This window comes from Macaca nemestrina, chromosome 4 (genome assembly GCF_043159975.1).
Source record: "Macaca nemestrina isolate mMacNem1 chromosome 4, mMacNem.hap1, whole genome shotgun sequence".
Classification (NCBI taxonomy): Eukaryota; Metazoa; Chordata; class Mammalia; order Primates; family Cercopithecidae; genus Macaca; species Macaca nemestrina.
In genome coordinates, this window is record NC_092128.1 from 18,237,971 (window position 1) to 18,257,769 (window position 19,799).

At 37.6% G+C, this 19,799-nt stretch overlaps 1 protein-coding gene across 7 annotated transcripts in view; it reads left to right on the top strand.

Annotated features, from left to right (window-relative positions):
• LOC105471274 (B-Raf proto-oncogene, serine/threonine kinase) overlaps positions 1–19,799 on the top strand; it is a 202,015-nt gene that overhangs the window by 167,206 nt on the left and 15,010 nt on the right. For 5 of the 7 annotated variants that reach the window (XM_071094363.1, XM_011723649.2, XM_011723645.2 and 2 more), the window contains 5 exons: positions 836–882; positions 1,672–1,790; positions 5,496–5,627; positions 14,225–14,359; positions 19,473–19,626. In XM_071094363.1, the coding sequence (XP_070950464.1) occupies positions 836–882; positions 1,672–1,790; positions 5,496–5,627; positions 14,225–14,359; positions 19,473–19,626 (587 nt within the window). Of the gene's footprint in view, positions 1–835; positions 883–1,671; positions 1,791–5,495; positions 5,628–7,454; positions 7,537–14,224; positions 14,360–19,472; positions 19,627–19,799 lie in introns of those variants that run through there. The other 2 variants (XM_071094361.1, XM_011723648.2) reach the window with 2 other exon arrangements.

Genomic DNA, 19,799 nt, shown 5'->3' on the forward strand with positions numbered 1-19,799 from the left:
GCCTGGGTGATACAGCAAGACTTTGTCTCCAAAAGAAAAAACAAAACGACAACAACGCTGCCTTTTACTTCAATGAATGTAACTAAAGCAGTTTTTAGGGGTAACATAGATGATTTTAAAGTTATCATTGACTCTAAAACAGACCCACTATGGCCATTTTAGAGAAAATTTGCTCCTCACTAGTTTTAAGAAGATTAAGAGTATATGACAACTACCTTTAAAAATAGTTTTAATTACCAAACTGCATGTTCTAGTTCTAGTAGTTTACATTCCAAATAGAAGTGAACATAGGCACATTGAAAAAACACGTGAATGAAGCCATTATTATGATAATTACTGTATAAGGTGAACAGTGAAAGATCACTTTCAGTTGGGTTAGTCATGGGAAAGCTTCACTCAGGAGTTAGAATTTGTATTCAGTTTTAAAGGATGGATATGAATAGGTGGAAAATAGAACGAAAGCTAACTTGGAGGGTTGGGTGTAGGAGGGGAGCATTGAACGCAGTGGTGGAATTAAGTATCAAGGTATATTTAAGGGACATGGATAAATAGGCTTGACTGGAGTGAAAGGTTTGTATTGGTAACTAGTAAAAGATAAAGCAAAGTCTTCTAATAGAAAACAAGATTTCGACTGTACCATTATAGTGATATGTTTCCATAATCTTAAATTCATTTATAGTCTGTTTTGATACTCTGTGAAGGGTTTATCACAATGTACAATTTTCAATTGTATCATGATTCTAAATAAGTCTTTACACCCCTAAGTATGTTCTATAGATTTTGAGGCCAGAGTCCTTTAGCCCTACTCAGGTTAAAATGATGTTTTGTTTTTCAGTTACTTACACGCCAAGTCAATCATCCACAGAGACCTCAAGAGTAATAGTATCCTTCCTGAAATTTGTCTGCGAAGTTTGAAAACATCCTGACTTTTTCTTCTGCACTTTGTCTTCACATTATGTAAAAACAATTTTCATGCTAAGTTCGATATACTGTAAAGAGAATTAACAAAGAATTATGCATGCGTGTATAGGAGAGCAGGATACCACAGCCTGCTTTTGGTTTCTTGACAACTGAACATTACAAGAAAATCTGTCAGAAGTCTTTACAATAGTAGGATTTTTTTATTGCTTGCTTACATTTTATCAGCACTATAAAACTGATAGTTTTGTAACTGTTAGTCCCTTTCAGACCTCTGACCTTGCTCAGTGGTAGTTGAGATATAACTGAAGGCTCTAAATTATATAACAACGAGGTGAGAAAAACATAGTATTTCTTCTTCCCTAAGTGCAGACTAAGATACTATCTGCAGCATCTTCATTCCAACGAAGAGCCTGTACAGCTTGCCCAGGAGTGCCAAGAGAATATCTGGTCCTACATTGCTAAACTCTAATGGGAAAGTTTCAGGTTCTCCCATAAACTTAGGAAAGCATCTCACCTCATCCTAGCACATTTCAAGCCCCCAAAATCTTAAAAGCAGGTTGTATAGGCTAAATAGAACTAATCATTGTTTTAGACATACTTACTGACTTTAAGAGGAAAGATGAAGTACTGTGTTTTAAAGAATATTATATTACAGAATTATAGAAATTAGATCTCTTACCTAAAATCTTCATAATGCTTGCTCTGATAGGAAAATGAGTCTACTGTTTTCCTTTACTTACTGCACCTCAGATATATTTCTTCATGAAGACCTCACAGTAAAAATAGGTGATTTTGGTCTAGCTACAGTGAAATCTCGATGGAGTGGGTCCCATCAGTTTGAACAGTTGTCTGGATCCATTTTGTGGATGGTAAGAATTGAGGCTATTTTTCCACTGATTAAATTTTTGGCCCTGAGATGCCGCTGAGTTACTAGAGAGTCATTGAAGGTTTAACCTATAGTATTTTCATAGTCCCCAGTATTCTCAAAAATCAATGTTCTTATTTTTCATGTAAATAGATTTTTTAACTTTTTTCTTTACCCTTAAAAAGAGTATTTTGAAACCAATTTCAGTGTATCTCAAACAAAAATATATGTCTTATAAACAGTGTTTCATATTTTATTCAAAATTATTTAAAGTATTTTGTGTTCAAAATGTTCTGTGTATCCTGTTGAAAAAAAACAGGTATGCAATTTAAGGCAGGTGTGATCTACAGCCATTATTATGGTTTTGCTAAGAAAACTACTCCTTTTAACAGAGAAGCTGCTTCACAATCTTATTTAAGCCTAATTTGGAAAGTTACTTCCTTTAGACTAGAAAGAGTCTCATAATTATGGGGCAGCTGGAAGAGGAAAGACCAAAAAAAAGAGAGGTAGATTAACAGCCTTGTGCTGTCTTGCATAGCTCTTTCTTTCTCTTTCTTTCTTCCTGTTTTTTGCTTTGTGAAAAAGAAGAAAGAGAAGTTCTAAAAGAAGGGAACTAAAACTTCTGTGCAGTTGCAGCAAGCTGTGGAAAGTTCAGTCATATGAATCATTCCCTAAAACAGCATTCTTAAAAGGGTCCCTCACAGCGTTTTAGAGGGCCCACAAGATCTTCCCTTTGTGAGACAAGATTGTCTTTGTATCATTCAACCAAAACAACACATCGCAACAGATTGAGTGCAAAAGCAAATATGAGAATCCAGCTGGCTTCTGTTAAGTCAGACATTGAAGAGAATCACAGGCCAGGCATGGTGGCTCAAGCCCATAGTTCCAGCTATTTGGGAGGCTGGGGCAGGAGGATCATTTGATCCTAGAAGTTGACTGGCCTGCTCAACATAGTGAGACCCAATCTCTAAACCATAAAAGGAGGATAATTGTACTACTATTCTTACTAAACTTTTTTTTTGTTTTTGATAATAGTTATTTTTCATTTAAAATGAATGATCTGTGTTAACATCTGCTTGTTATTATTTTAGTAGTTAAATGAATTAATAGTTTAATTTCTCCATTAAATTTTAATGATAAATATCCACAGATACAATCCACATAAAGAAAAGTGCTTTAGTGTCCTCAATAATTTTTAAGAGTGAAAGAGTCCTGAGACCAAAAAGTTTGAAAACCACAGCTCTAAGCTGAATACAGGCTTTCCCAAAAGTCTTAGTGTAATTCTAAGCTTTAAATAACTTAATCTGCACTGAGACTTTCGGGCACCCTGCTGGAAACAGAAAAGTTGTAAGGGCTTTCAAAGCCGCAAACTGTATGTAGCAGTCTCCAAAAAGGGAAGTCCAAGGTAGGACTCCCAAGTTTGTCCGAATAAACCTAGAGTTAAATTGAGCTATGATTTCTTATGACAGTAAGTAGAATTAGGGCAAGTGGCAAGGTGGAAGAGTATTCTAGTACCCTAACCTCCTCTAAGTCTCTTGATCTGAAATGTTGAGTTGGACTAGTAGATTTCCAGTGCCCCTTCTGTTTCTAAGATTCAGTGATTGGAGTTAGCTAGATTTTTTTCATCATTTAACATGTTTAACTGTTTTAATTTATAATTGTAAGTGATAGAAAAATTAATAACTATAATCTGATGTCAGGCACCTTTATTAAGGCATACACACCTTGTGAAAACGATGGCATTGTATCCTAAAAGGATGAGGGAAAACAGATTTTAAGTGCTGAAATTGCAAAACCTAAAACTATAAACAATAGTCACGTGCTTCTAAAGTATGTTAATTTTTAACTATGTGGGAGAGTTAGGCTCAATCAAGTCTCTAGTTTTGTCCTTACTTTTTCAAAAACCTTAATTAATACAGTTTGTAGATTATTATACATAAAGTTTTATATTTTCTTACAATTAATTTTTTGTTGATACCTGTATTCTTCCATGCTGAGTTTTAAGACAAGAGAATAATAGCCAACGGCACCCTTCATTGTTAAACCAATCCTGGGTTGATACTGCCCTCAGAAATATGGAACATTCATATCATAGGAGAGAAGAATTTGGTTATAACTAAGGCTGTGTGGTCCTCTGAATTATATACAATGTTCTTCTCAACTTTGTTTTATTTATATCTTAGGAGAGAGAAACCTTTGTGAGAGTTTTTACAAATTAAATCACTAAATTGAAGATTCGTCAGGCATTTCTTAAAATAGGTGACGTGCAACTTGTCATCAAACTATCTACCACCAACAGTGTGAGATAAAACTAAATTAAAAGAAAAAAGCAGTTCATCTGATTTCTACTTCATCTCTCACAAAAATTGGTTCAGGCTTTGAAAATTATACCTTTGCCATACCAGCCTCTCAGTATTCTGGCTTGCTCATTACATCACAGTTATATGTGGTTTATTTTGTACTGTATTACTAAAAGTAACTATGAACAAAATGTATGACAAAGCGAAGTAGTTCAACTTTCTCCTTCACTTCCATCCTCTCGTGCTCTTCAGGACATCCCACAGATCTTCCATCAGTGGGTCTCAACTTTGGTTGGACATTAGAATCATCTGGGGAGCTTTAAAGACTAATTAATGTTTAGGTCCCACCACCAGATTCTGATATGTTCTGTGATTGGACTGGAGTGTAGTCTGGACGTTGAGGGGTTTAAGGCTCCACGGGTCATTCTCATTTGCAGCGGTTGCTGAGTGCCATTATTGCCTCTCCTTGTGAGATGCCTGCCTTACCCAGACCAATAACCAGGAATTTTGTCCCAGGTCTTTCAGCCATTTTTGCAGAGTTAGTACCACTTTTGCTGTCAAATTGACATTGTCATAAACTTTTCATTAATATACTGCCATTTCGATTCCTTCCAAATGAAACAATACAGAAGACAAGGTGAAAGAATAACTCTTTTAAGCTCATATTTAACCAACTGTTTATTGTATTTCATGTAAATAAGAAACCTAATTGTGCAATACAATGACTGAAATGTGTAAAAATGTAGCAAATAGGATTGTTTCATTGCCCAAGAAGCAGCAGCCAAAAGATTCTTTATACCATCTTTTACTAAATCTACCCGCTGTCTTGCTTTTGTTAATAAAGCATCCATGGCATGTTTATACCATATGCTGATTCCATAGTTTGAAAGGGGATTTGAGTTTATCAGTCTTGAAATTCTACCATTATTTTCTAAGGTGTCCTCAGATGAGAAAAGTTGTTTGTACCAATGGGGAAACTTAAATTCTAGGACAGTTACTACAGTAGTTGTGCTGCTCCTAAGCATCTTATAACCACAAGTCTAGTATTTATTTGCTGAATCAGGAATGGGAAGTGGGAACTGATTCTAATAGGGTAAATCATGGGAAGAATTCAAATGGCAGTGATGGTATTTTGTGCAGAAAGAGATTGCCTAAATAATTATTGAATTATAAAATCTTAGTAATACAATAACAAAATCTCTGCTAATACTGTCTCTTTCTGAGTTTATAGAGCAGAGGTTTTTTTCTTCATCTTAGTTTTATTTCTTTGACTATTAAGAGAATTGATTACATATTAGACAGATGTTTTAACGGTAAAAGCATTACCCTAGGAATTATAATAGCTTGTTTTTCAGTCTTTGTTGAAGTGAAGAATTAACTAGAATATTTTTCTTTGTATGTTCTAACAGGCACCAGAAGTCATCAGAATGCAAGATAAAAATCCATACAGCTTTCAGTCAGATGTATATGCATTTGGGATTGTTCTGTATGAATTGATGACTGGACAGTTACCTTATTCAAATATCAATAACAGGGACCAGGTAAATATTTACCACCTCTTGGTGTTTATTTTACCATCTGTATACAAGGCTCCAGGTAGTTGTAGAAAATAAGTGTTAACTTCTGGGTAAGCATGAAGGATAGAACTCTTGATTTTTGTTACCAGTTTTAGAAATCGTTTGTATACTTTTGGCAGTAATAGCAACACGTAAGTCCTTTCCTTAGAATATCAGTCATAAATGTTACAATGGAATAAAATTCCTGATTTTCTGACTAGAAACTACAGATACAACAATGGATATTTCTTGACCATAGCACAGTTAGAAGAATGAGCTCTGCTACTGTAGCATCTGGGCATTATACTGTTCACTGTATCACAGTTGTGCTGTCAGAACAGGCAGTCAGCTATGAGCTTCTTTATATTAAATTCTTTTAGAATTATTAAGGTTTCTTGAAATCTTTAATTTTTAAAACTAGGTAAATGGAAGAAATCACGCTTTGATTTTTCTATAATGAGAATTCTAGTAGGAGGGTAATTTTTTACTTCTTTCCTTCCTCAGCTCCTGTTCCCTGTCCCTTACCTTCCAAAAGGTACTAACATAGCCTCATGGAGCTCTTAGCCTTTTCTCTCTCTGCCTCAGTAAGCTCGCTTAGACTTTTAAAATTGGCCAAGAAAAGTGAATTGTCTTTACTAAAATTACCTTGAATAACTACATTTTAAAAGGTTTGTGAATGTGTGTGTAGAGAGATTACAACAGTTACCCTGTTAATATATTAAAAACACTAGTTGACCACATAAACTCTAATTAAAGAATATTTATCCTTTGCCTCAGAACCACCTGGGAATTTTGTTTAAAGATGGGGATACTGGTGCAGATTCTAATTAAATGGGGAGGAGCCAATCACCTGCATTTTTTTCTCTTTCCCAGGTGATTCCAATACAGACCAAAGTTGAGAATCACCAGTCTAAATAATTTTTTAAAAAAGAGCGCAATCTTTTTAGGTATTTCATCATAACTTCCCAACCTAATGAGATGGTAGTTCTTGTATATAAATATTACTGCTTCATTTAAGTGATTTGGTCTGTTTTGTCAAGAGCTCAACTCTCTCTTTTTGGTGCTAACTCTGAGTAGCTTTCTCACTTCACTGTGATATCGGAGAAATAATCTCTTAAGTTACCATGTACTTTGTGTGTGTACTTATTGAATCACCATATGCCCTTTACACAACAGTGGTCTTGACTGTGTTTGATGGTTTTTAAAAATGGCTACATTTCTACCCAGTTCATTATAAAACTAAATTTTGGTTAGTGTTGGCCTTTCTAACTACTTCATAGCTTTAGAATGTTGAGTCTTAGTTTTGAGTGTGAAACAACATGACTTTGGATCTGATGTTTTAAGCCTGCATGAAACTTAGATTCAGGATGGACTGAAATTTCAGCTAAAGAACATAACTGAAACATTGTTCTTACTGTACTTGTGATAGATCTATATCACTGAAATGGTTGATTTGACAGTGGCAGTCGGGGTAGCTAAATGGTCTCTAATTTACAAGCTTTATGTCCTCTGCCTTTTATAGTCTTATTAATTCGATCATACAGCATAACATCCTGCACCATGTTCACTTTTCCTGTACATAATATTTTTCTGGAGGAATTATGGATTTTTAGTTTAGTTTCAGTTGATTTATCGTATAGACTACAAATTAATAAAAATTTATGAACCTAAGATCTGGATGAAATTTATTTGTCAGTGAATACGTTTATCTTAATACAGTAATAAAATTGTAATATAGAAACAAGTATTATCTCCAAAATACGGATAAAAGCATCCCAGAGTTCTGCACTCATCCACTTCTTGGCATTTTAGGTGCTTTGTCCTCCATGGGAGTATAATAAATGATGTGGCAAGGGCTTACTCTCCATGAGAGGAATGTGTGACCAACAGAAGGGTAAGGCCTTTACTAGTTAATTCTTTCTAATAGTATAGTTAGAACCTTCTGGAATTTACTAGTCTGAAACCAAGTTAAGTATTTAATGGAGAAGAAGGAGGTAAAAGAGTGATATCCTCTTACAACTACCCCCATTCTGCTTCATTACCCTCTAGTCTACTTTCATCAAATAGTACTTTCTATGAAACTCCACATTTTGAAGAGTTAACTCTGGCCATCCTCAATGAAGTTGCCCTAGGTATTGTTCCATTCATCCTTTGATTTTTCTTTTGCTGTCTGTAATACTTGGATCTCCATGGCTCTCAGATTAGACTTCTGTTTAAGAATCCAGGAATATTCTTTACTATGCAATGTGAATACCATTCCCCTAGACTCTCATGCCCATAGTCTGAGGTGGCAGATTTTGCCTGTAAATTCAGAGCACAGCTGGTAAAGCAGTGTGATGTAATGGCAGGTCTTGGACTCAGGTAGGTAGACTGGTCTACCTACCTCTCTGGGTATCTTTTTTTTCCTTTTTTCTTTTTTCTTTCTTTTTTTTTTTTTCCCAAGACGGAGTCTCGCTCTGTTGCCCAGGCTGGAATGCAGTGGCCTGATCTCAGCTCACTGCAACCTCTGCCTCCTGGGTTCAGCGATTCTTCTGTCTCATCCTCCCGAGTAGCTGGGATTGCAGGCGTGCACCACTATGCCCAACTAATTTTTTTGTATTTTTGGTAGAGACGGAGGTTTCACCATGCTGGTCAGGCTGGTCTCGAACTCCCGACCTGATGATCCGCCCGCGTTGGCCTCCCAGAGTGCTGGGATTACAGGTGTGAGCCACTGCACCTGGCCTTTTTTCTTTTTTCAGTTACCCCCAAAATAAGGGAATTCGGCTAAAGAATTTCTTCCAGCTTCAAAAATCAGATTCTTTTCTAAAATAGGTATCTTAGCTCTTTGCAAAGTAGTATGCCTTTTTACCTTTATTCACCCTAGTACTAAAAGTCTGGGAGATCACTTTGTCATCCCCCAACTCTTCTTTATCATTCCAACATTCTTCTCTCTAATCACCCTGTTCTTCCCTCCTTCAGTGCATTTTCTCTTGTAAGTTGGGATTAATAATGTGCTCACTTAAGCTAGGAATATTGACTATACCTTTATGGCTTTCTTTTCTTGGAGCAGAAGTGCTGTGTCTTCTTCGAAGAATAGATAGCATATATCCGTTATTTCAAGTGTATTCCAGTTATAATTGCTGCATAACAAACCACCCAGAATGTAGTAGCTTAAAATATGAATCTGTAGGTTGGGCTGTTCTCAGTGAGAAAGATTCTTACCAGTTTCACACCGTATTGACTAGAGTAGGTATACTGGGTGTTAAAAGGATCTACTCGAAAGTGGCTCATTCACATATCTGGCAAGTTGGTGCTAGCTAGAAGCCAGAAGCTCAGTTATTCTCCACATGAGCCTTTCCTTGCGGACCTCTTTGCAGGTCTTCGAGGACCTCTTCATTGGTCTTCCTCACAGCATGGTGGCTAGGTTCTAAGCACAAGATCTGAAGAAACAGGAACTAAGTACTAGTCTCTTATCAACAGGCAAATTATTTTAATAGAAAATGTTTTCAATACCAACTATATACAAAGCACTGTGGAATATAGAAAGATTCAAAATGAATAAAAGAAAACACAGGCTCTGCTCTCTCAATGGCATGTGCAGTCCTGTTGAGGCTGTGCTGGGGGTGATACTGAAAATGAGCAGGCATGAGCTCCAGTAATACCATGGAGTGAATGACAGGGTCGAGACACCAGGAGTACTGAGTGTGGATTGAAAGTATGAAGAATCAGTCCCAGAATTTCAAGCCAAAGTATTGGTTTCGTTGTGTATGTGCCACATGAATCTTCTGTCCATGAATAACATCCAGGAAGAACTTTCCCTTTTTTCTTCTTTCTGTTTCTTCATCAGTCAGCCTCTGCACCCCACCCCAGCAGATACTAAAAGTTGCCTGCTTTGTGCTCTGCACTAACTAAATTCTGTGGGATGTTTAAAAACATGAGAGTTGTCTTTGATTTTTTTTTCTCACATTCCTCCTGAAAGACTCTTGAAAAACTATGTATCTCCTTGTATATTTTTTAAGTTGGCATCTAAAAGTTTTTATCTTAAGTTTAAATAATTGCAAAGAATGTAATTTCCAGTATATTCTATTAACATTTTAAAATAAGACTATCTTAGAGAGATATATACATATATATATATATCCCTCTTTTTGAAATATATGCATCAGAATCTTAAAACCATACTGATTTTATGCCTATTAAAAAATACTGAAGCTCTTCATTAATTTCTGGAAGTTTTACATGTTTCCTTTTTTCTCTTCAAACTATTTGTATTGTTTCTCACAGAAGTTCATCCTAATGTAACATTTGTATGTTTTAAAGCCTTTTATTGACTACCTAAGTTACATCTCTGCAATAAAAATATGTATATAAGTTTAAATTTAGAATTTTACAAAATTGTGACTTCAAGCTCTGATTAGTAATTTTTTAAATTCTGAATTATGTCTTTGTTGCAAGTAATATATAGCTGATGAAAGTAGCATGTAAGTTTTGATATATGGAAACATAGAAGGTAAAATTATATTGGAAATATGTATCTTAATGATATGGGGCTTTTCTTTTCCCTTCAATTAATGTATGTATCTGTGGATAAATACAGCTTTTTTGCTAGGACACTAGATACTAAGACTTAGTATTTATTCTTTCCATATTTCATTTTTAAAGAGGTAAATACTGAGAAATTTTATCTAAATTATAAGAAGATGACAAAGGCAGGAGTTTTGTTGTAACCACATGCAGAGTTTAGTGGTCCCCAAGACCAGCTTCAGGTTTGTTAAAAGGACTCACTGAAAACTCACTGAAAGCTGCTCAAGACTCACTGACAACTGTTAAATTCACAGTTACAGTTTATTACGATGAAAGAATACAGATTAAAATTAACAAGGGAAGAGACCCATAGGACAGAATTCAGGAGCGTTCTTGTTGGAGCTTCCTGTCACCCTCTCCCAATGGAGCTGTGGACAGATCTTCCAGTAGCAATGTATGACAACACACATGGACTGTTGCCAACCAGGGAAGCTCACCTGAGCCTTGGAGTCTAGAGTTTTTATTGGGATTCAGTCACATAGATATGATTAATCACCTGCGGGGCTGACCTTAGTTTCCAGCTCCTGCAGAGGTCAAGCTGATGCCACATGACCCAGAGCCCTCTATAAATCACATTGTTAGCATAGACTATCTGGCATGGCCCATGGCCCCCAAATAAACAGACACTCTTATCAGGCAGGACATTTTAAGGGCTTAGTGATTACCTCCCAGGAGCCAGGAGCAAAGGCTAGCTCTCTCTTTGAGCAGGGTTAATTCTTTACCACATACTATATCACTCAGTCATTTGAGCTCATTCCTATAATGTACCAAAATTTACTTAGTAACTTGTCATTAAAAATGTTTTAAAAGCTCAGCTGACATTTCAATTAATATTTTTGAAAGTAAAGAGTTGAAAACCAACAGACTTGTTTCCCATTCGTTGGAGCCCAGTTCGACACCAGTATTTAGAAATGTCGGCCGGGCGCGGTGGCTCAAGCCTGTAATCCCAGCACTTTGGGAGGCCGAGACGGGCGGATCATGAGGTCAGGAGATCGAGACCATCCTGGCTAACACGGTGAAACCCCGTCTCTACTAAAAAATACAAAAAACTAACCGGGCGAAGTGGCGGGTGCCTGTATTCCCAGCTACTGGGGAGGCTGAGGCAGGAGAATGGCGTGAACCCGAGAGGAGGAGCTTGCAGTGAGCTGAGATCCGTTCACTGCACTCCAGCCTGGGTGACAGAGCAAGACTCCGTCTCAAAAAAAAAAAAAAGAAATATCTCTTTGTTGCCCCAGAGGTTTTTACACCCTGGGACAATGTATACTATAGTTAGGTTACATATGCGTAAAAGGTGTGCCTTTTGTAAAGTGGTAGAAGGGCAGTTTTAACAGGGAAAATGAGAAAGGAAGATAAGTGTTATGCTTCCACTTGAGTGGTTCTCTGGCAAATCACTTTTTTCAAAGGGGATGCCAGTAAGTTGATAGTTGTAGAAATTAATTCCCTTAAAACGACCATGTTGGCTGGGCGTGGTGGCTCACACCTGTAACCCCAGCACTTTGGGAGGCTGAGGCAGGTGGATCACGTAAGGTCTGGAGTTCAAGACTAGCCTGGCCAACATGGTGAAACCCCATCTCTACTAAAAAAATACAAACATTAGCTGGGCATGGTGATGTGCACCTATAATCCAGCTACTGGGGAGGCTGAGGCAGGAGAATCTCTTGAACCCAAGAGGGGGAGGTTGCAGTGAGCTGCAATCATACCACTGCACTCCAGCCTGGGCAATAGAGCAAGACTCTGTCTCAAATTTAAAAACAAAAACAAAAACGCACCGTGTATATACCTTTGGCAAAGCCTTCCTGTAACCCCAGGGATACTTGACCCTAATTTAAAGACTACGGACATATGACATGGCTAATCAACTAGCAAAAAGTTATCACTCACCTTAATGAATAGTTAACTTAAACATTGAAAACCTCCTGTATCCACAAGGTTATGTTAAATACTGGTGGTAGTGGTGTTATAGATATTTTTTAAGTTGTTTTTTTTTTTTTTTTGAGACAGTCTCGCTCTGTTGCCCAGGCTGGAGTGCAGTGGCACAATCTCAGCTCACTGCAACCTCTGCCTCTTGGGTTCAAGCAGTTCCTGGCCTCAGCCTCCCACGTAGCTGGGACTACAGGCACTCGCTGCCACGCCCAGCTAATTTTTATATTTTTAGTAGAGACAGGGTTTCATCATCTTGGCCAGGCTGGTCTTGAACTCCTAGACCTCATGATCTACCCTCCTCGGCCTCCCAAAGTGCTGGGATTACAGGCGTGAGCCACCAAGCCTGGCTTCTTTAAGAATTTTTTAAAAACACATATGTATGAGTCACAGTCTCTCTGCCCGAGCACCTATAGTCTCATTGGAGAACTTAGATAAGAAACATACCACAAAAAGATTAATAACCACACAAGGCAGTAAATGATCATCACAGCTAGTGGTGGGAAGGAGGACCATTATTACTTCAAGGTGTATAAAGAAAGGTATGATAAGCATGGTTACCTTTCAGTTAGGCCTTGATTCATCTGGATTTCAGGTAGCTGGCGAAGGGGTGAGGGAGGGCATTACAAGCACAGTAGGAGCAGCGGCAATAAAAAAGTTAAAAGTGGCGTCGTGTTGGGATAGTCTTCTCTACAAATCCTCTGTTACTTACTTAACTATATTATCTCAGGCAAGTTACTTAATTTATTTGAGCTTTGGATTCCTTATCTGTAAAACGGGGTCAACACCACCCTTGTAGAATTCTTTTTTGAGTATTAAATTAGATGATATCTAGAATCCAAGTGTCCCAAAGTTTTTTGGCCTTTCGGGGCTATCTTTTCCATTGATAGCCAGGTAAGAATACCTGAATTGCTGTCCATACTATATGACTATAGGCACTCCAGATCCTTTCTCTCAACTTTGAAGACCCCTATTCAAAGTGCTTTACATTCTCCTGGCTGTTGCTTATCACCTGTTGCTCCAAGGTATTATTCCAGGTTACTCCCAGGATTCTAAGACTGCTGTCTTCCATTAAAATGATGATGTTTTGATGGTGTAGCTTCAGTAGGGGGCATTGTGAAAGAAAACTGTACTCCCCTCAATTCAGTATCTCTTTCCAAGGTTCATCCTTTAACCTCTACTATATAGAGACCACATTGCAGTCAAAGCTTTACTAATGCCTGGCAGTTAAACAAGGGTCATTACAACACCAAACAGGAAATAACACAATGTATCAAGCTTGGCCGTTTCTAAAATTCATCAGCTCTGCCCTGTAGTGGGGATCTCTTACGGGCTTTCAATCCACTTTACCCTCTACTCTCCACCTGTTGCACCTATTTCCTCTAAGACCAAAAGCCCTTCTCTCAGGCTGTCCTCCCTGAGTCCCAAGACTCCTAATATCTATCCCTGCCTGCCCTCAAAAGAGGCAAAATATTAGGAAATTAAGAAATTAGAAAAAATTATAAATCTCCGAATCCAGAGAAGACAAGCCTTTTTATTTCATTAAACAGATTTTAGCTCCTACTGGCTTCCCCTTCTCTCCTCTGGGGGAGGCTCTGGTTTGTATAACCAAGTGGTCCATTAGCATTTCCACAATAAAAGGGCTTAAGATGGCAGATGCCAAAAAAAAACTGATAAAATGTTAGCCTTTTTGGTTTTCCCTACATATATGTAAAGGACTTACCACAATATCCAACAACAAGATGTGCTGAATGATTTTTTTTCTTTTTTAAAGTAAAAAAGAGACACTGTCAGATCTGTTTTAGATGGTTACCCTGTGATTGGGAAAATGGACTAGATAAGGAGAGACCAAAAGCAGGGGAGCAATTAGAGAACCTTTGCCACAGTCCCAGCAATCATGAAGATTTGAGCTTGCAGCTCCTTTTGTGGGTTCCCTACAATCTATGATGTAGCATTGGTTTTTTAAAACTTTTTATTGAGGTGTAGTACATACATCATAAGCTGTAAATGTACAGCTTATTGTGTTTTCAGTGAATATGAAGTATATTTTTCAACGTATCTACAAGGTTGAATTATTTCCCTTTTTTTTCTCTCTCCAGATAATTTTTATGGTGGGACGAGGATACCTATCTCCAGATCTCAGTAAGGTACGGAGTAACTGTCCAAAAGCCATGAAGAGATTAATGGCAGAGTGCCTCAAAAAGAAAAGAGATGAAAGACCACTCTTTCCCCAAGTAAGAAAAAGCTTCATGCTATCCAAAAGAACAGACTAACATTCATAGACAGATTTCTGAGCACTTTTTTGGGCACACAGTCTGTATTTCGTGAGTTTGGATTCTATGTGCAGACTCTAGACAAGTAAACATATTAAGATGGTTTCCTGAGGGTTGAGCAGTGGTACATCTAAAAATTTCGGGTCCCAATACAAAATATTCAGAAAGACTCTGCATTTGTCCATCAGTTCTCAGACTTCTCGGTCTTTGAATTCTTTTACATGTTTAAAAATTATCGAAGACCGCCCCCGCCCCCGCAAAGAGCTTTTGTTTATGTAAGTTTTAATTACCTTATTACAAATTAAAACTATGTTTTTAAAAATTTATGAATTAAACATAATAAACCAATATCTTAAATAATATTTAGGAAAAAACAGTTCTATTATCTAAGAGAAAAAAATTAGTGAGGAGTTGCATTGTTTTACTTTTTTTGCAAATCCCTTTGCAAAAAGAAGACAGCTGGATTCTCAGCTTTTGCATTCACATTGCAATATCTCACATCATGTCATCCATAAAAACTCTACTTAACGCTTGTAAAACAATGGCAGTAAAAAAGGCAAATGATATCTTATTGTTATTACAAAAATAGTTTTGACCTCATGGATCCCCTGGTGGTCCACAGACCACATTTTGTGAACCACTGCTTTATTTCTTCTTGGTGGTAAACAGATTCAAGCTTTCCTTTAATACTAGGTCTTTTTGAGGGGCATTTCTGCCTGGTGCAGAAAAAAGAAAAGGCAATAAGACAGTTGTCAGCTCAGCCTGCCTTCACCTAATTCTTGATAACTCATTGCTTTTTTTTTTTTTTTTTTCCATGTTGGATAAAGCCTTAAGTTAATAAGTCTTAGAAAGAACTGTAACTAAGGCCAGGCGTGGTGACTCATGCCCGTAATCCCAACATTTTGGGAGGCCAAGGCAGGCAGATCACTTGAGGTCAGGAGTTCGAGACCAGCCTGGCCAACATGGCAAAACCCCATCTCTACTAAAAATACAAAAATTAGCTGGGGATGGTGGCAGGAGCCTGTAATCCCAGCCACTCAGGAGGCTGAGGCATGAGAGTCACCAGAACCCAGGAGGTGGAGATTGCAGTGAGCTGAGGTGACGCCACTGCACTCCAGCCAGGGTGATAGAATGAGACTGTCTCAAAAAATATATATATATATATATATAAATACCTCAACTAGCTTATAGAGTTTAGCTGTAGTGGATATTGTATTATAAATGCAATGTTTTCTGATACTTAGGGAGCTCCTGATAACACTGGATAAATATGCCTTCATGAATCAGTACAGTTTCAAGTGGGAAGTGCTGTTTCCCATAGTAACCCTGCTACCCTAATTACTGGAGTGTTTATTTATGAACTCTTAGGCCTTCGAATGCCCAATCCTAGCTGGGTAACTCAGACAGAAGTCACTGTTACTGGAATGAGATTCACTCATCCTTTATTTTTAAATCTAAAAAACATTCTTCTCTAAAGAATGAAAGAAGGTAAAATTGATGGTTTTTAACAAGTCTCTCAGGGTGTTGCCTAAGAAAAGAAAGGGAAAGCTAAGTGGTTCAGTGGGTAGATATAAGTTTCATTTTTCAGGGTTCAAAGTTACTGTTCCTTTGAGGAAGAGTTTTTATTTTTTTATTTGTTTCTCTAAGTCAGGAAACCTCTGAGTTGAGACTGTCCTGGTGAGAGACCAGTGCTGCTGACCAGCTTCAGCATGACCCTCTCCCATGTTCCCTTTTCACATCATGGTGCTCGGGTTTCTTACTTAGCATGGTTGATTGACATTAATAATGCAAAGTACATCCTTAGGCCTACTTTTAAAATGATATTAAAAGGGGCAAAATGCTTAGCTCATACTTCTAAATATAACATTTCATTAATTACATGGTTTCAAAAACTGAAGTACGTATGTGAACTTTCCAGATTATTGGAGGCTGTCCCTTTTAAGTGTTATTTTAAAATTTTTGTTACAGGATATCTTTTCACACCCTATTGTTATGTGCCACGTAAATTTTAGATGGCTAAAGATCTATATATTTTTAAAAATATAAAATATGAAATCATTTTTATAGTTTTGAGGTAGGAAAGCCTTAATAGACAAAATTCAGAAGGAAAAAATTAGCAGATGTGAGTACATTAAAAATGTTTAAACTTCTATATAGAAAAATAACATTGAAAGATGAAGAGAATAATTGTAGCATATATAACAAAAAGTAAATGTTTATAATATACAAAGGATTCCTTCAAATCAGTAAGTAAAAAACAATAGAAAATGGGCAAAGGGAATATGAACAGGTGATTCACATAATTAATACAAATGGTGAATGAATTTAGGGAAAGGTGTAAAGATGTCCATGGCAGTCAGTAAAATGCAAAGACACACAACAGTGAAATATATTTTAATTTTGCCTCTCAGGTTGGTAATATCCAGCACTGGGAACAATGTTGGGAAGTGAGGAGAAGAGCATTCTTTCTAAAATTTTAAAGGTTTGGTGGGAGGCACCATTTTGGAAGAACTTGGTAGAATCCATAAATTCAAAGTACTTCTAAAAATCTGTGCTATGTAACCTATTTCATAAGTATTCAGATCTATATAAGAATGTTTACTGTAATAAGAAAAAGACATTAAGATTTAGTTTTGTATTGATGACATAGATATTGGTGAGAGAAAAAGAAAACAAGACAGAAAACAAAATGTAGTATGATACTCTTTTTTTTTTTTTTTTTTTTTTTTTTAAATAGGCAGAGCCTGTTCTGTTGCCCAGGCTGGAGTGCAGTAATATGATCATAGCCCACTGCAGCCTCAAACTCCTGGGCTCAAGCGATCCTCTCACCTCAGCCTCCTAAGTAGCTGGGACTGCAAGTACCCATTACCACACCCAGCTAATTTCTTGTGGTGGTGGTGGTGGTGGCGGTGGTGGTGGTGGTTGTAGAGACAGACTCTGACTATGTTGCCCAGGCTGGTCTTGAACTCCTGGGCTCAAGCGATCCTCTGGCCTCAGCCTCCCAAAGTGCTGGGATTACAGGCATGAGCCCCAGTGCCCAGGCTGACAACCACTTTAAAAGGTTGTACAGAGGCCAGGCGCGGTGGCTCACACCTGTAATCCCCGCACTTTGGGAGGCCAAAGCAGGCGGATCACTTGAGGTTGGGAGTTCAAGACCAGCCTGACCAACATGGAGAAACCCTGACTCTATTAAGAATACAAAATTAGCCAGGCATGGTGGCACATGCCTGTAATCCCAGCTACTCGGGAGGCTGGGGTAGGGAAATCGTTTGAACCCAGAAGGTGGAGGTTTTGGTGAGCCGAGATTGTGCCATTGCACTCCAGCCTGGGCAACGAGAGTGAAATTCTGTCTCAAAAAAAAAAAAAAAAAATGTTGTACAGGTGGGCTCTGTTTTCATAGATGTATTTTTATACATAAAAAAGGTACTGAAGAGGCCAGGCGCAGTGACTCACACCTGTAATCCCAGCACTTTGGGAGGCCAAGGTGGGTGGATCACTTGAGGTCAGGAGTTCGAGACCAGCCTGGGCAACATGGTGAAACCTGTCTCTACTAAAAATACAAAATTAGCCGGGCTTGGTGGCACATGCCTGTGATCCCAGCTACTCGGGAGGCTGAGACAGGAGAATCACTTAAACCTGGGAGGCAGAGGTTGTGGTGAGCTGAGATTGTGCCACTGCACTCCAGCCTGGACAATAGAGTGAGACTCAGTCTCAAAAAAAAAAAAAAAAAAAAAAAGATACAGAAGAAAGTATAGACTCCAACAGTAGTTATTCCTGGAGAGCAGGATTTGAGAGCCTTATACTCTTTATACATTTCTATAGTATTTTAATTCTTATCTGCATGCTATACTTGGAATTTAAAATTTTTTGCAACTGCTTCTTTTTCTTATATTAATCATCATAAAGATTACTTTTTTAAAAATACAAGTTTAACTTTTGAAAACAATTTTCAGCCAGGTGTGATGGCTGGTGTCTGTAATCCCAGCCCTTTGGGAGGCTGAGGCAGGCAGATCACCTGAGGTCAGGAGTTTGAGACCAGCCTGGCCAACTTGGTGAAACCCTGTCTCTACCAGAAATACAAAAATGTAGCTGGGTATGGTGGTGGGCACCTGTAATCCCAGCTACTCGGGAGGTGGAGGCAGGAGAATCGCTTGAACCCAGGAGGCGGAGGTTGCAGTGAGCTGAGATTGTGCCACTGCACTGTAGCCTGGGCAGCAAGAGTGAGACTCCCTCTCAAAAAAAAAGAAAAAAAAAAATTGATATCTCAGGACAATAACAAAAGTAATAATAATAGCTGCTAAAGTTTTACTGAGTGCTTATTACAGGCCAGACATTATGCCAAGCCCTTTAAACACATATTTTGTGATTATGAACATGCATTATCATGCTGTATGCCTTCAAGGATTATAACCTGTTTCTTTGTACCTTAAAATTGTGAATTTCTGCATTTTATGTATTGGGGTCTGTTTGTCGAGTTCTCCTCTCTTTGCTCTTGGGTTGTCACCTGTCATTTCTCATGTGCTACTAGCACTCTGGGTCCATGGGGTTCTGCTTTTCATTAGGTGTATGTAAAACATTTCCCATTGCTAGGTTCCTTTAAAGGGCAAGTAGCTGTGATAGTTCTGTTAGGAGACAGTCATATAGTGCTTTACTTATTTATACTCCATCTTCTTCCCAACAGAGACTTGTGGTCTATAACAAAAAGGTGTAAAATTGGTTTTAAATTTCTATTATTTACTGTTTCAAGACTAACAAATGATCTAAAATATAAAAAAAAGCTGACTAAGAATTATTCTCCCCATTTAATTTACAGGGATAGTTTCTTCTTAAGAAAAAATACCAGTTCTTTACAAATATTTTCCCAAGCATTTATGACAATACTGAAAACAATGTAAGATTTCAGGTGCTTTCTTGTAAAGTGTGATGGGACTCTTAAAGATTTATACCACACAGATTTTCATTCTTCTTTCTGTTTTTTCTTTTTCTTTTTTTCTTTCTTTTTTTTTTTCTTTTTTCTTTTTTTTTTTTTTCTTTTCTTTTTTTTTTCTTTTTTTTTCTTTTTTTTTTTTTGTAGATTCTCGCCTCTATTGAGCTGCTGGCCCGCTCATTGCCAAAAATTCACCGCAGTGCATCAGAACCCTCCTTGAATCGGGCTGGTTTCCAAACAGAGGATTTTAGTCTATATGCTTGTGCTTCTCCAAAAACACCCATCCAGGCAGGGGGATATGGTGCGTTTCCTGTCCACTGAAATAAATGAATGAGAGAGTTCAGGAGAGTAGCAACAAAAGGAAAATAAATGAACATATGTTTGCTTATATGTTAAATTGAATAAAACATTCTTTTTTTTTTAAGGTGAACCAAAGAACACTTGTGTGGTTAAAGACTAGATATAATTTTTCCC